The sequence below is a fragment of the Microcaecilia unicolor genome, chromosome 1, assembly GCF_901765095.1.
Source record: "Microcaecilia unicolor chromosome 1, aMicUni1.1, whole genome shotgun sequence".
NCBI classification, from domain to species: domain Eukaryota; kingdom Metazoa; phylum Chordata; class Amphibia; order Gymnophiona; family Siphonopidae; genus Microcaecilia; species Microcaecilia unicolor.
In genome coordinates this window covers 8,763,922-8,780,040 of record NC_044031.1, presented here as the reverse complement: position 1 = coordinate 8,780,040, position 16,119 = coordinate 8,763,922, and the positions used below count along the sequence as shown (strand labels likewise).

Below are 16,119 nucleotides of genomic sequence, written 5' to 3'. Positions count from 1 at the left end.
CGGGAGGGAGTGGAAAACATGAAAAAGGATCTGAGGAAGCTAGAAGAATGGTCTAAGGTTTGGCAATTAAAATTCAGTGCGAAGAAATGCAAAGTGATGCACTTAGGGAATAGAAACCCTCAGGAGATGTATGTGTTAGGCGGGGAGAATCTGATAGGTACGGACGGGGAGAGGGATCTTGGGGTGATAGTATCTGAGGATCTGAAGGCGACGAAACAGTGTGACAAGGCGGTGGTCGTAGCTAGAAGGTTGTTAGGCTGTATAGAGAAAGGTGTGACCAGCAGAAGAAAGGAGGTGTTGATGCCCCTGTATAAGTCGTTGGTGAGGCCCCACCTAGAGTATTGTGTTCAGTTTTGGAGGCCATACCTTGCGAAGGATGTAAAAAGAATTGAAGCGGTGCAAAGAAAAGCTACGAGAATGGTAAGGGATTTGCGTTACAAGACGTATGAGGAGAGACTTGATGACCTGAACATGTATACTCTGGAAGAAAGGAGAAACAGGGGTGATATGATACAGACGTTCAAATATTTGAAAAGTATTAATCCGCAAACGAACCTTTTCCGGAGGTGCGAAGGCGGTAGAACGAGAGGACATGAAATGAGATTGAAGGGGGGCAGACTCAAGAAAAATGTCAGGAAGTATTTTTTCACGGAGAGAATAGTGGATGCTTGGAATGCCCTCCCGCGGGAGGTGATGGAAATGAAAACGGTAACAGAATTCAAACACGCATGGGATAAACATAAAGGAATCCTATTCAGAAGGAATGGATCCTAAGGAGCTTAGCTGAGATTGGGTGGCAGAGCCAGCCGGTGGTGGGAGGCGAGGATAGTGCTGGGCAGACTTATACGGTCTGTGCCCTGTAGAGGACAGGTACAAATCAAAGTAGGGTATACACAAAAAGTAGCACATATGAGTTTGTCTTGTTGGGCAGACTGGATGGACCATGCAGGTCTTTTTCTGCCGTCATTTACTATGTTACTATGTTAGGGAGTAGAAATCCAAGAGAGGCGTATGTGTTAGGCGGTGAGAGTCTGCTAGGTACGGATGGGGAGAGGGATCTTGGAGTGATAGTATCTGAGGATCTAAAGGCGATGAAACAGTGTGACAAGGTGGTGGCCGTAGCTAGAAGGTTACTAGGCTGTATAGAGAGAGGTGTGACCAGCAGAAGAAAAGAGGTGTTGATGCCCCTTTACAAGTTGTTGGTGAGGCCCCACCTGGAGTATTGTGTTCAGTTTTGGAGGCCGTATCTTGCTAAGGATGTAAAAAGAATTGAAGCGGTGCAAAGAAAAGCTACGAGGATGGTATGGGATTTGCATTACAAGACGTATGAGGAGAGACCTGCGGACCTGAACATGTATACCCTGGAGGAAAGGAGGAACAGGGGTGATATGATACAGACGTTCAAATATTTGAAAGGTATTAATCCGCGAACAAACCTTTTCCGGAGATGGGAAGGCGGTAGAACGAGAGGGCATGAAATGAGATTGAAGGGGGGCAGACTCAAGAAGAATGTCAGGAAGTATTTTTTCACGGAGAGGGTGGTGGATGCTTGGAATGCCCTCCCGCGGGAGGTGGTGGAGATGAAAACGGTAACGGAATTCAAACATGCGTGGGATAAGCATAAAGGAATCCTGTGCAGAAGGAAGGGATCCTCAGGAGCTTAGCCTAGAATGGGTGGCAGAGCTGGTGGTTTGGAGGCGGGACTAGTGCTGGGCAGACTTATACGGTCTGTGCCAGAGCTGGTGGTGGGAGGCGGGACTGGTAGTTGGGAGGCGGGGATAGTGCTGGGCAGACTTATACGGTCTGTGCCCTGAAGAGCACAGGTACAAATGAAAGTAGGGTATACACAAAAAGTAGCACATATGAGTTTGTCTTGTTGGGCAGACTGGATGGACCGTGCAGGTCTTTTTCTGCCGTCATCTACTATGTTACCATCCTGCTTATAATCGAATGAGAAAAACGCCCAAGTTCCGACCTAAATCGGGAGATGGACGTTTATCTCACAAAAACGAATAAAGCGGTATAATCGAAAGCCGATTTTTGGACGTTTTCAACTGCAATCCGTCGCGGATGCGGACAAAGTTGATGGGGGCGTGTCAGAGGTGTGGCGAAGGCGGAACTGGGGCGTGGTTATCTACCGAACAGAGATGGGCGCATTTCACCGATAATGGGAAAAAAGTATGCGTTTTTAGCTAGAATTTAGGACACTTTTCCTGGACCCTGTTTTTTCACGAATAAGGCCCCAAAAAGTGCCCTAAATGACCAGATGACCACTGGAGGGAATCGGGGATGACCTCCCCTGACTCCCCCAGTGGTCACTAACCCCCTCCCACCACAAAAAATGAAGTTTCTCAACTTTTTATTTTCACCCTCAAATGTCATACCCAGCTCCCTGACAGCAGTATGCAGGTCACTGGAGGAGTTGTTATGGGGTGCAGTGGACTTCAGGCAGGTGGACCCAGGCCCATCCCCCCTACCTGTTACAATTGTGCTGCTTAATGCTTATTAGTCGTCCAACCCCCCCAAACCCACTGTACCCACATGTAGGTGCCCCCCTTCACCCCTCAGGGCTATAGTAATGGTGTAGACTTGTGGGCAGTGGGTTTTGAGGGGGATTTGGGGGGCTCAACACACAAGGGAAGGGTGCTATGCACCTGGGAGCTCTTTTACCTTTTTTTTTGTTTTTGTAAAAGTGCCCCCTAGGGTGCCCGGTTGGTGTCCTGGCATGTGAGGGGGAACCAGTGCACTAGGAATCCTGGCCCCTCCCACGAACAAATGCCTTGGATTTATTCGTTTTTGAGCTGGGCGCTTTCATTTTCCGTTATCGCTGAAAAACAAAAACGCCCAGCTCACACATTGTTGAATAAAACATGGGCGTCTATTTTTTCCGAAAATACGGTTCGGTCCGCCCCTTCACGGACCCGTTCTTGGAGATAAACGCCCATGGAGATAGGCGTTTTCTTTCAATTATGCCCCTCCATGTTATTTATATACTTAAGTTAAAAAAACAAAACATTTTTTTGCCTTGTTTGATTGTACATGTCACTGAAAATTACTTTTTTTTTTAATTTATTTATCTGTTTATTGGTATCCAGAATAATTCACATAACAGAAAATCGGTTCAAAAAGTTAAACAGTATAAGCTGGATAAAAATTTTTTTATACCTAATTTCAATTCCCCCCTTACTACTACTACTACTACTGTTTAGCATTTCTATAGCGCTACAAGGCGTACGCAGCGCTGCACAAACATAGAAGAAAGACAGTCCCTGCTCAAAGAGCTTACAATCTAATAGACAAAAAAAAAAAAAATAAAGTAAGCAAATCAAATCAATTAATGTGAACGGGAAGGAAGAGAGGAGGGTAGGTGGTTGCGAGTGGTTACAAGTGGTTACGAGTCAAAAGCAATGTCAAAGAGGTGGGCTTTCAGTCTAGATTTAAAGGTGGCCAAGGATGGGGCAAGACGTAGGGGCTCAGGAAGTTTATTCCAGGCGTAGGGTGCAGCGAGACAGAAGGCGCGAAGTCTGGAGTTGGCAGTAGTGGAGAAGGGAACAGATAAGAAGGATTTATCCATGGAGCGGAGTGCACGGGAAGGGGTGTAGGGAAGGACGAGTGTGGAGAGATACTGGGGAGCAGCAGAGTGAATACATTTATAGGTTAGTAGAAGAAGTTTGAACAAGATGCAAAAATGGATAGGGAGCCAGTGAAGGTTCTTGAGGAGAGGGGTAGTATGAGCAAAGCGACCCTGGCGGAAGACGAGACGGGCAGCAGAGTTTTGAACCGACTGGAGAGGGGAGAGGTGACTAAGTGGGAGGCCAGCAAGAAGCAGATTGCAGTAGTCTAAACGAGAGGTGACAAGGGTGTGGATGAGGGTTTTGGTAGAGTGCTCGGAAAGAAAGGGGCGAATTTTACGGATGTTGTAAAGAAAGAAACGACAGGTCTTGGCAATCTGCTGGATATGAGCAGAGAAGGAGAGAGAAGAGTCAAAGATGTCCCCAAGGTTTCGAGCTGAGGAGACAGGGAGAATGAGAGAGCCATCAACAGAAATAGAAAACGGGGGGAGCGGGGAGGTGGGTTTGGGGGAGAAAATGAGAAGCTCGGTTTTGGTCATATTTAATTTCAGGTGGCGTTGAGACATCCAGGCAGCAATGTCAGACAAGCACGCTGAAACTTTGGTTTGGATGCAAGGTGAGATATCAGGGGTAGAAAGGTAGATTTGGGAGTCATCAGCATAGAGATGGTAGGAAAAGCCATGGGATGACATTAATGAACCAAGGGAAGAAGTGTAGATAGAGGGGCTACAGCATTCCCTGCTGTAGCCCCTCAGGCTCTTCTTCCTCATTCTCCTCCCCTCACACAGCAGCTGCTCCTCCCGCTTTACCAGACTCACTTTTTGTTTCCTGAAATCTCTTTATATTTTGCTTCCTCCCTGAAATATATAGAATTTCGTTTGTGTTAGACCAAAACACATCCTACTCATGTCCAGTAGAGGAAGAAGCTGTTTTCTCTGCATAAGATCAGAGTATTTGTAAACTGGAGCACGATATGACACAAAATATAAACATCTGGCTGGAGGGAGTAGTTCCTGTTTCAGGGTCAGGATGTGGCTGCAGTTTCCTCTCTCTGTGCTTAACATTTGCTAAAATATTCCAGGAAGTGACACAAAGACGTTATTACTAAAACCATCCATAGCTTTCAGTGATGATCAGTTCTCTGCTCCTTCCCTAATTCACTCCTCTGTCTGCCACTATTTAAACAGAAGCCAAGTCTTGGCTCAGACTTAAAGCTTCCCCAGAAGTGTAGAGAGGACCAAGGGGGCCAGTACTGGAGATCGAGCTCAGGAGAAGGGCAGGAGGATGGAGCAGGTAGGAGACTGGCAGGAGGTGGGCAGCAGGGGATGCAGTGCCAGGCAATGCCACACACACACAAGAAGAAATGAGCCAGACACTGCTCAATCCATTCCCTGCTATAGCCCCTCAGGCTCTTCTTCCTCATTCTCCTCCCCTCACTGGCAGGAGGTGGGCAGCAGGGAATGCAGTGCCAGGCAATGCCACAGCAGGAGGTGGGCAGCATGGGATGCAGTGCCAGGCAATGCCACACACACACAAGAAGAAATGAGCCTGGCACTGCTCAATCCATTCCCTGCTGTAGCACCTCAGGCTCTTCTTCCTCATTCTCCTCCCCTCACTAGCAGGAGGTGGGCAGCAGGGGATGCAGTGCCAGGCAATGCCACACACACACAAGAAGAAATGAGCCTGGCACTGCTCAAGCCATTCCCTGCTGTAGCCCCTCAGGCTCTTCTTCTTCTTCTTCCTCATTCTCTTCCCCTCATTCAGCAGCTGCTCCTCCTGCTTTACCAGACTCTCACTTTCTCCTTTACATTCTTCCTCTCTCTCTCTGACAGTCACTTTCTGCTTCCTGAGATCTCTTTACATTCTCCTTCCTCTCTCCCTCTCCATCTTGACTTTCGGCTAAGGAGCAGGGTCTGGCCTACAGTCATATCCACTTGTTCTTCCATTTGTGTAGACCATTGGGGAAGGAGGGAAATGACTGAGAGGTAATGAACCGGAGAAGTTGGGTGGTGCAAAAGGTGGGCAGGAGTAAGCTCATGGTGGAGGGAGAGTTTGGGTAATGAGTACAGAGAGAAGGGATGAAAAGGGGAAGCTGAGGAGAAGGTGCTGCAGGAAGGGTGTAGCCAAAGTATTGATGGGAGAGAAGGAAGGCAAGCTGGGGGTGCCACAGGTGAAATCTGTGAGTGCAGTACCATGGCTGAATTTTGGGGATTATGCTGGGGGAGGGCTGAGCGAGGGAGGGAGCCATAGAGCAGGAGAGATGTATTGGTGAGGTTCACAAGGAGCTACGGGGAGGAGAGGGAGCAGATGGACTGAGGTATGGGATGTGTGTGCACTGGGGAGAATGAACTGGCGGGGGAGGTGGGACTGTTCGAAAGGGAGGGAGCAGAGAAATCTGCCGGAGGAGGATAGTCATTCTTCTTAGGGAGGTGTTCATACTAGTTGGAGACTAAGATTGCTGGAGGGGAGGTGCAGTGGAATCAAGCCTAAACTGGGAGACAGCTTAAGTGGAATCAGTCCTGGAGTACAGAAGAGCGAGATTTTATGCTGGGGGGGGGGGGGGGGGGGGGGGGGGGGTTCTATACAAAACATAGGCATGAGAGAGGCAATATGTCAGGATGTGAAATCTAATGCATTCTGAGTATCTCCCCGTGTCCCTGAGTGTGTTTCTGGTTTGTGTTTCAGATGCGGGTGACTTTTGAGGACGTCGCTGTCTCTTTCTCCCAGGAGGAGTGGGAGTATTTAGATGAAGGGCAGAAGGAGCTTTACAGGGAGGTGATGAAGGAGAATTATGAGACCCTGATGACTCTAGGTAAGGATTTCCTGTTATTCCCTCTGTTAAAATCCCTTCTAAGGCAGATTAAGGAGTGACTGGCAGGGGGTGAGTCTCAGTGGAGGAAACCCAAGTGACTGATGAGTGATTGTGAGATGACCCACTCTGTATACAACGCAACAAAGAAAGAGGGAATCAGCAACACAACATAAGAAGTCTAGTGGACCGTGGATGGACCTGAGAGGCAAAGTCTTAGGCTGAAAGAAGCAACGTTTATTGAAGGACCCAACACGGCCTGTGTTTCAGCAAAATGCCTACGTCAGGGGTCTATACGTATAAATAAAACATTAAAATTATTAGTACAGAAAATATAAATTATACGGTAAAAGCATACAAATTAATAGCAAAAAAATAAAAACATACAAATCAATTGTAGAAAACAAACAGTACACAGATACCATACGATATTCTCATGAATATGATTCAGCCACAAAGATACTCAAAAACAGATAAGCTGCAATAGTGAAAATAACCTCTAAAAATGTGGAATAAATAAGCATCTGAAACAAAACATCATATCTGGGGGCCCTTTAACTAAAGCTTCGAGAAGCCCATTTTATATCTTTGGACTCTTCTTAGCAGTTAGCACGAGCTAAGCTTTAGGAAAATGGCCTCATGGTGAGGAATTGCTCAGGACCTCTAAAATATTTATACAGTATCTATATACTACGGTAGTAAAAAAAGGCCCGTTTCTGACACAAATGAAACGGGCGCTAGCAAGGTTTTCCTCAGAGTGTGTATGTTTGAGAGAGTGTGTGTGAGAGTGACTGTGTGAAAGAGAGAGAGTGAATGTGTGTGTGTGACAGAGAGAGAGTGAGTGTGGGTGAAAGTGTGTCTGTGAGAGAGTGTGGGTGCGAGTGTGTCTGTGAGAGAGTGTGTGTGTGAGAATGAGAGTGTGTGCGAATGCGTATGTGAGCCACAGTGAGTGTGAGAGAGTGTGTTTCACACAGATACAGTGTGTGAGAGAGTGTGTGAGACAGATAGAGTGTGAGGGAGTATGTGTGCGATACACAGACTCTCTGTGAGAGCGAGAGTGTATGAGATCTAGAGAGTGTTTGAGAGTGACTGTGTGACACATAGAGAGTGAATGTGATACAGAGTGAGACATAGAGTGTGTAGTAGACAGTGTATGAGAGTGAGAGAGACACTGTGTGTGCCAGAGATACCTCCCCCCTCCCTCTCTGTGGTTGCAGGATCCCTCCCCCCTTTCAGGTCTCCCTCCCCCCTCCTCTCAGGTCTCAGGACCCCCCTCCCCCTTCCCCCTCTTAGGTCTCTGGACCCCCTCCCCTCTGGTCTCAGGACCCCCTCCCCATCTGGCCTCCATTGTCTCAGGCCCCACCCCTGCCGCCATCGCCACCAGGCCCCCCCCCCCCCCGAGTTCACAGCTGCTCATCCCTCCACCTCCCCTAGGGTGCCACCGCTCCTCCTCTCCACCCCTCCCCCCAAGGTCACCGCAGCCACTGTTCCCCCTCCACCCCCGAGGTCGCCGCCGCTCTCCTCCTCTGTCCGACGTCAGCTCAGCTGCCATTTCCGGCCACTGCTGCTTCTCCTGTCGAGCAGCAGAGGCCGGTACAAAAACAATAAAAACAAATTAAACCTGCAGAAATGCTTTTAAAAAGGAAGTGGGTCACCGCAGGCAGTCGTCGGCTGTCAGCTCTGCATCCGCTCCTCCTCTCACCTCTGACATCACTGCCCCTGGAGTACAAAGTACATAAGTACATAAGTAATGCCATACTGGGAAAAGACCAAGGGTCCATCGAGCCCAGCATCCTGTCCACGACAGCGGCCAATCCAGGCCAAGGGCACCTGGCAAGTTTCCCAAACATACAAACGTTCTATACATGTTATTCCTGGAATTTTGGAGTTTTCCAAGTCCGTTTAGTAGCGGTTTATGGACTTGTCCTTTAGGAAACCGTCCAACCCCTTTTTAAACTCTGCTAAGCTAACCGCCTTCACCACTTTCTCCGGCAACGAATTCCAGAGTTTAATTATGCGTTGGGTGAAGAAACATTTTCTCCGATTTGTTTTAAATTTACTACACTGTAGTTTCATCGCATGCCCCCTAGTCCTAGTATTTTTGGAAAGCGTGAACAGAAGCTTCACATCCACCTGTTCCACTCCACTCATTATTTTATATACCTCTATCATGTCTCCCCTCAGCCGTCTCTTCTCCAAGCTGTATAGCCCTAGCCTCCTTAGTCTTTCTTCATAGGGAAGTCGTCCCATCCCCGCTATCATTTTAGTCGCCCTTCGCTGCACCTTTTCCAATTCTACTATATCTTTCTTGAGATGCGGCGACCAGAATTGAACACAATACCAGTGCTTTTTTTGTGCCGGTACGTGCCGGTACGGCGTACCGGCACCTTTTTTCCCTAGGGTTCCTGACTTGCGTTCCTGCCGCCCGTCGAGATCCAGCGCCCCTGCCCCAGCTGCCCGCCCTCTTTGCTTTCCGACAGGCCTGCTTTCCGATCCAAACCTCCCCCCCCCCCCCGCGACGCGTTTCAATCTTTTATTTATTTTTTTTACTTGCAGTCACAGCGCCGGCGTTGTTGAGAGGACCAGGCTCGCCTCCTCATGTTTTCCTTCCCTTCGCTGTTCCGATTCGCTGCCTCTCAGTGTCCCGCCTTCGCGGAAACAGGAAACGCGTCACAGGAAGGCGGGACACTGAGAGGCAGCGAATCAGAACAGCGAAGGGAAGGAAAGCATGAGGAGGCGAGCCTGGTCCTCTCAACAATGCCGGCGCTGTGACTGCAAGTAAAAAAAATAAATAAAAGATTGAAACGCGTTGCGGGGGGGGGGGGGGGAGGTTTGGACCGGAAAGCAGGGCTGTCGGGAAGCAAAGAGGGCGGGCAGCTGGGGCAGGGGCGCTGGATCTTGACGTCGGGTGGGGAGAAGGTCTGATGTGGGGGTTGGATGAATGGCAGACCCTGGGGATGGGAGAACAGGGCACATGCTGGGTGCTAGGGGTTGAGGAGAGAGAAGGGTATTTTGCTGGGGCTGGGAGAAGGGAGCTGATTTAGGGAGAAGAGTCTGACTCTGTGGCTGGGAGAAAAAGGGACCAAGGACAGACACTGAGGTTTGGGGCTGAGGGTCTGATGCTGGGGCTGGAGAAGAAGGGGAGGGCAGGGAAGAGAAAATTGCTGGACATGAAGGAGAGGGGAGGGGAGAGAGGATAATCAGTGGTCATGGATGGCAGGGGAGGACAGGGGACAGAGGAGAATGGGTCACGGATGGCAGGGGAGGACGGAGCAGAGAAGAATGGGTCGCGGATGGCAGGGGAGGACGGAGCAGAGAAGAATGGCTGGTCACGGATGGCAGGGGAGGACAGGGGGCAGAGAAGAATGGCTGGTCATGGATGGCAGGGGAGGACAGGGGGCAGAGAAGAATGGGTCGCGGATGGCAGGGGAGAACGGAGCAGAGAAGAATGGCTGGTCATGGATGGCAGGGGAGGACAGGGGACAGAGGAGAATGGGTCACGGATGGCAGGGGAGGACGGAGCAGAGAAGAATGGGTCGCGGATGGCAGGGGAGGACGGAGCAGAGAAGAATGGCTGGTCACGGATGGCAGGGGAGGACAGGGGGCAGAGAAGAATGGCTGGTCACGGATGGCAGGGGAGGACAGGGGTCAGAGAAGAATGGCTGGTCACGGATGGCAGGGGAGGACAGGGGGCAGAGAAGAATGGCTGGTCATGGATGGCAGGGGAGGACAGGGGACAGAGGAGAATGGCTGGTCATGGATGGCAGGGGAGGACAGGGGGCAGAGAAGAATGGCTGGTCACGGATGGCAGGGGAGGACAGGGGGCAGAGAAGAATGGCTGGTCATGGATGGCAGGGGAGGACAGGGGACAGAGGAGAATGGCTGGTCATGGATGGCAGGGGAGGACAGGGGGCAGAGAAGAATGGCTGGTCACGGATGGCAGGGGAGGACAGGGGGCAGAGAAGAATGGCTGGTCATGGATGGCAGGGGAGGACAGGGGGCAGAGAAGAATGGGTCGCGGATGGCAGGGGAGGACGGAGCAGAGAAGAATGGCTGGTCATGGATGGCAGGGGAGGACAGGGGACAGAGGAGAATGGGTCACGGATGGCAGGGGAGGACGGAGCAGAGAAGAATGGGTCGCGGATGGCAGGGGAGGACGGAGCAGAGAAGAATGGCTGGTCACGGATGGCAGGGGAGGACAGGGGGCAGAGAAGAATGGCTGGTCACGGATGGCAGGGGAGGACAGGGGGCAGAGAAGAATGGCTGGTCACGGATGGCAGGGGAGGACAGGGGGCAGAGAAGAATGGCTGGTCATGGATGGCAGGGGAGGACAGGGGACAGAGGAGAATGGCTGGTCATGGATGGCAGGGGAGGACAGGGGGCAGAGAAGAATGGCTGGTCACGGATGGCAGGGGAGGACAGGGGGCAGAGAAGAATGGCTGGTCATGGATGGCAGGGGAGGACAGGGGACAGAGGAGAATGGCTGGTCATGGATGGCAGGGGAGGACAGGGGGCAGAAGAATGGCTGGTCACGGATGGCAGGGGAGGACAGGGGGCAGAGAAGAATGGCTGGTCATGGATGGCAGGGGAGGACAGGGGGCAGAGAAGAATGGGTCGCGGATGGCAGGGGAGGACGGAGCAGAGAAGAATGGCTGGTCATGGATGGCAGGGGAGGACAGGGGACAGAGGAGAATGGGTCACGGATGGCAGGGGAGGACGGAGCAGAGAAGAATGGGTCGCGGATGGCAGGGGAGGACGGAGCAGAGAAGAATGGCTGGTCACGGATGGCAGGGGAGGACAGGGGGCAGAGAAGAATGGCTGGTCATGGATGGCAGGGGAGGACAGGGGGCAGAGAAGAATGGCTGGTCACGGATGGCAGGGGAGGACAGGGGGCAGAGAAGAATGGCTGGTCATGGATGGCAGGGGAGGACAGGGGACAGAGGAGAATGGCTGGTCATGGATGGCAGGGGAGGACAGGGGGCAGAGAAGAATGGCTGGTCACGGATGACAGGGGAGGACAGGGGGCAGAGAAGAATGGCTGGTCATGGATGGCAGGGGAGGACAGGGGGCAGAGAAGAATGGCTGGTCATGGATGGCAGGGGAGGACAGGGGACAGAGGAGAATCGCTGGACATGGGAGGAGAGAGCAGGGGAGAGAGGAGACATGCTGGACATGGATGGATGGATGGATGGATGGAGGGGTTGGCGGGGAGAGAGGTGAAATGCACTTGGATGGAGGAGAGGGAGAGAGAATTATTTCTTTATATGGATACAGGGGAGGGAAGAGAGAGGAGAAATGCTGGACATGGATGGAGCAGAGGAAAGAAAAAAAGAAGATGCACATGGATGGAGATGAGGGAAAGGAAAGAGAGGAGAAAAACTGCACTTGGATGGAGAAAATAGGCAAAAGCTGGATCCATGTTGTACCTCCTCCAGTCAATTCCACAGAGGAGGATCCAGCTTTTACTTATGGATGTAGGGCAAGAAATGAAGAAGAGGAAAGGAAAGAAATAAATGGAAAGGAAGCTCTAGAAATGGAGTTAAGAGAACAGATAGAGAGCAGCAGAATCAGAGGCTGGGACCAATATGGATAGAAAAACAAAGTCACCAGACAACAAAGGTAGAAAAAATCATTTTATTTTCATTTTAGTGTTTACATCTGTTGTCTTATTTTGCACTGGGTATACTGGAGCTGTAGCAGCTTACAGAAATTATTTATAATGAAAAAAATCATGTTATTTCTTTCTCCTATACTAGTATATTTTCAATGATGTCTGTTTATATGCGCCATGGCTGCTATAAGGGGTGTGGCCAATGTGGGTGTAGCTATCATAGGGGTGGAGCCATATGTGGTGACCCCACCCACAATGAGTACCGGCACCTTTTTTTCTACAAAAAAAGCACTGCACAATACTCAAGGTGCGGTCGCACCATGGAGCGATACAACGGCATTATAACATCCTCACACCTGTTTTCCATACCTTTCCTGATAATACCCAACATTCTATTCGCTTTCCTAGCCGCAGCAGCACACTGAGCAGAAGGTTTCAGTGTGTTATCGACGACGACACCCAGATCCCTTTCTTGGTCCGTAACTCCTAACGTGGAACCTTGCATGACGTAGCTATAATTCGGGTTCTTTTTTCCCACGTGCATCACTTTGCACTTGCTCACATTAAACATCATCTGCCATTTAGCCGCCCAGTCTCCCAGTCTCGTAAGGTCTTCTTGTAATTTTTCACAATCCTGTCGCGATTTAACGACTTTGAATAACTTTGTGTCATCAGCAAATTTAATTACCTCGCTAGTTACTCCCATCTCTAAATCATTTATAAATATATTAAAAAGCAGCGGTCCTAGCACGGACCCCTGAGGAACCCCACTAACTACCCTTCTCCATTGTGAATACTGCCCATTTAACCCCACTCTCATTTTTTCAGGTTTAAGTTGTTTTTTTTTGTTTTTGTACCGGCCGCTGCTGCTCAACAGGAGAAGCAGCAGTGGCTGGAAATGGCAGCTGAGCTGATGTCGGACAGAGGGGGGGAGCGGCGGCGACCTGGGGGGGGGGGGGTGGAGGGTGGAGCAGTGGCTGCGGCGATCTTGGGGGGAGGGAGGGGGGAGCGGTGGCAACCTGGGGGGGGTGGAGGGGTGAGGGGCAGCGACCTCGGGGGGGGGGGGGGGCGTGGTGAAGGGCTGAAACTGCGTCGCCAACGTTCCAAATGCTGCTATGTTGTGATTGGGCACTGTCGCTGGTGACACATTCGGAAGTGGGAGACAGAAGCACGAATGCCTCAAGGCTTATGTCAAAGCAGTAAGCTGCAGAAGGTTGGAGGTGCGTTTTATTATATAGGACTAGCCGTTAAGCCCGTAACAACGGGCTAGTTTTTGGTTTTCCTATGGCCCCCCCCTCTCACCCCACCCCACCACCAACAACTCTGCTCTCTCCCCTGCCCTCCCCCCATGTCCAGCAGCCCTCCTCTCTCCCCTGGCTTCCCCCCCATGTCCAGCAAGCCTACTTTCTCCTCTGCCCTCCCCCCATGTCCAGCAACCCTGCTCCCCCCATGTCCTTCTCCCCAAAACCGCCGGCACTCGATTTCCGCGTCTGGGGCCACGCCTCTTGGGGTGAAACGTCAGTCGTCACTGCCGCCACGGCTCCTCCCCTCAGGGCTCCGCAAATCAGAGGCGAGGAAGGCGATTCACGTGGGTGTCCGGGGCCACGCCTCTTGGGGTGAAACGTCAGTCGTCAGCGCCGCCATGGCTCCTCCCCTCACACCATCCTCGCGGAGTCGCCCCGCCTTTGGATGACGTCTAAACTTCAGAGGGAGGGGGAGTGGAACTCGCCAGGCGTTCGGGGCGGAGTCGCCGCACCTCTAGACTGTTGCTCTGAACGTTCGGACTCTACTGCGCATTTGCAGGTGAGTCGGTCACGTCTCATTTACATATGTTTGATATGATAAAGCTAAAAGCCAGGGAAACCTTGCCTCTTCAATATTTTGAAGGCCTGAATAAACATGTGGATAAAGGGTAGTCGGTTAAAGTAGTGTATCTAGATTTTCGGAAAGCTTTTGACAAAATCCCTCATGAGACTTCTGAGAAAATTAAAAAGCCATAGGATAGGAGGCGATATTCTGGTGTGGATTGGGAAGTGGTTAACAGGTTGAAAGTAGAGGGTGGTGGAAGCAGAAAAGGTACAGAGAAGGGCAACCAATATAACATGACTCTCATATGAGGAAAGGCTTGGAAAAGACATGGCTAAAGTGGGGTTAAGGTAGAGGTCTACAAAATCCTGAGTGGGATATGAACATAAGCGTTGCCATACTGGGAAAGACTGAAGGTCCATCAAGCCCAGTATTCTGTTTCCAACAGTGGCTAATCCAGGTCATAAGTACCTGTTAAGATCCCAAAACAGTAAAAAGATTTTATTTATTTATTTGTTGCATTTGTATCCCACATTTCCCCACCAATTTGCAGGCTCAATGTGGCTTACATTATGCCGTAATGGCGATCGCTATTTCCGGATAGAAAATTACAGGTGATTTTGCGTTAGAGTAGAATAATACAGTGGTATTGCATTGAAGTTTCTAGATGATAGAGTGAATTACAAAATTAATTAGATAATCAGCTATAATAGAAAGTTCATTTCGGCATGAGAAATAAAGCGTTAGTGCGTATTGCGTAACTTTCAGTAGTAGCAGCGAAGGTTGTCAGTCTAGTGTAAAGAGTTCAGTTTTGTCTAGTTCATGTAAAGTCTAGTTATCTAGTGGTTAGGGTGAATCATTATGGTATGCCTTCTTGAACAAGTTGGTTTTCAGTAGTTTTCGGAAGATTGTCAGGTCGTGCATTGTTTTTGTGGCCCTTGGTAGTGCGTTCTATAGTTGCGTGCTTATGTAGGAGAAGCTGGATGCGTATGTGGATTTATATTTTATTCCTTTACAGCTGGGGTAGTGGAGATTGAGGAATGTGCGTGCTGATCTTTTTGCGTTCCTAGTAGGCAGGTCTATGAGGTCTGACATATAGGTTGGAGCTTCCCCGTGAACGATTTTGTGGACCAGGGTGCAAACTTTGAACGCAATTCGTTCTTTTAGTGGGAGCCAGAGTAGTTTTTCTCTTAGGGGTTTGGCGCTTTCGTATTTCGTTTTTCCAAATATGAGTCTGGCTGCTGTGTTTTAGGCAGTTTGGGCAGCTTTCTGGCTATTGGTGAGATACCTGATATTCTCTTTCATTTAATGCTTATTGCTTAATTAATTAATTTGCCCTGTGAAACCTCTTATTTTCTTTCTTTCTCTTTCTGCCAAGCTCTTATAGAGACGGAGGCTGTTTAAACTGCATTGTATTGAGGCTCTAAAGTGCATTTTACATTGTTGAAATTGATATAATTATTGGGAATATCTGGATTTATATTACAACAAGTAAAGTTTTATATTCTAGGGCAATTTTGAAAGTTAAATCATTTGAAAATTCTTTGACCAGACTGTACCATTTCTGGTCCCATCCAGAGAATTGCCTTGATAACAGCATTTAGCTGACACATTGAGACTTATAATCCCACCCACCCCAGGGTTTTCCACTCATTTATAGACAAACCAAACCTCATTAACTTTACTCAGTCATACACAGGCAGTCTTGCAGACTGTTAACCACAACATAGTAAATCTGTTCATACCCATTTCAACCAATGAGGATGACTTTTATTCTCTGCAATAATTGTGGTGCTTTAGTTTCAAGGCCAATCATCTGGAGACTTAAAGCTTGTCCTATCTGTCTTCAGCTATCTAGTTTACAACAAGAGCTCAGTAAAGTAATGCAAGAATTGGATGCAATTAAAGCAGCTTCTAGGACTGCACACAATAAAAACTTCTCACCACTGCCTCAAAGAATAAAACCACATAAGAACAGATGGTTCACAGTAGGCTCAGGCAGACTTCGTCAGGTGACACAGAAGCATCCACCCGCACAAGTGTTGCCACTAAAGAATTCTTTTGCTCCATTACAGCACTGTGATGCTCCTAAAAATAAAACTGAGGCAGAGGAAAAAGCAATAAAGTTGGAACAAAAAGATATGAAGGTGAAAAGACACCTCCAAATCACTAATGTTGAAACACATACCAGGAAATATAGATGGAAAGCGATGGCCACAAATGCTCGTACTCTAAGCAATAAAGTACATGACCTTCAAGCCCTGATGTTGGAGGCAGACTTAGACGTTGTTGCAATCACGGAGAACGGCGGATGTGGTCCC

General features: G+C 49.5%; 1 protein-coding gene across 1 annotated transcript in view; it reads left to right on the top strand.

The window, feature by feature from the left end:
- Positions 1-6,348: 6,348 nt before the first annotated feature.
- Positions 6,349-16,119, top strand: part of LOC115462867 (oocyte zinc finger protein XlCOF6-like) — a 28,012-nt gene continuing 18,241 nt past the window's right edge. Inside the window, exon 1 of the mRNA XM_030192924.1 lies at positions 6,349-6,384. Within this exon, the coding sequence (XP_030048784.1) occupies positions 6,351-6,384 (34 nt within the window). The 5' untranslated portion in view covers positions 6,349-6,350. The remainder of the gene's footprint in view (positions 6,385-16,119) is intronic.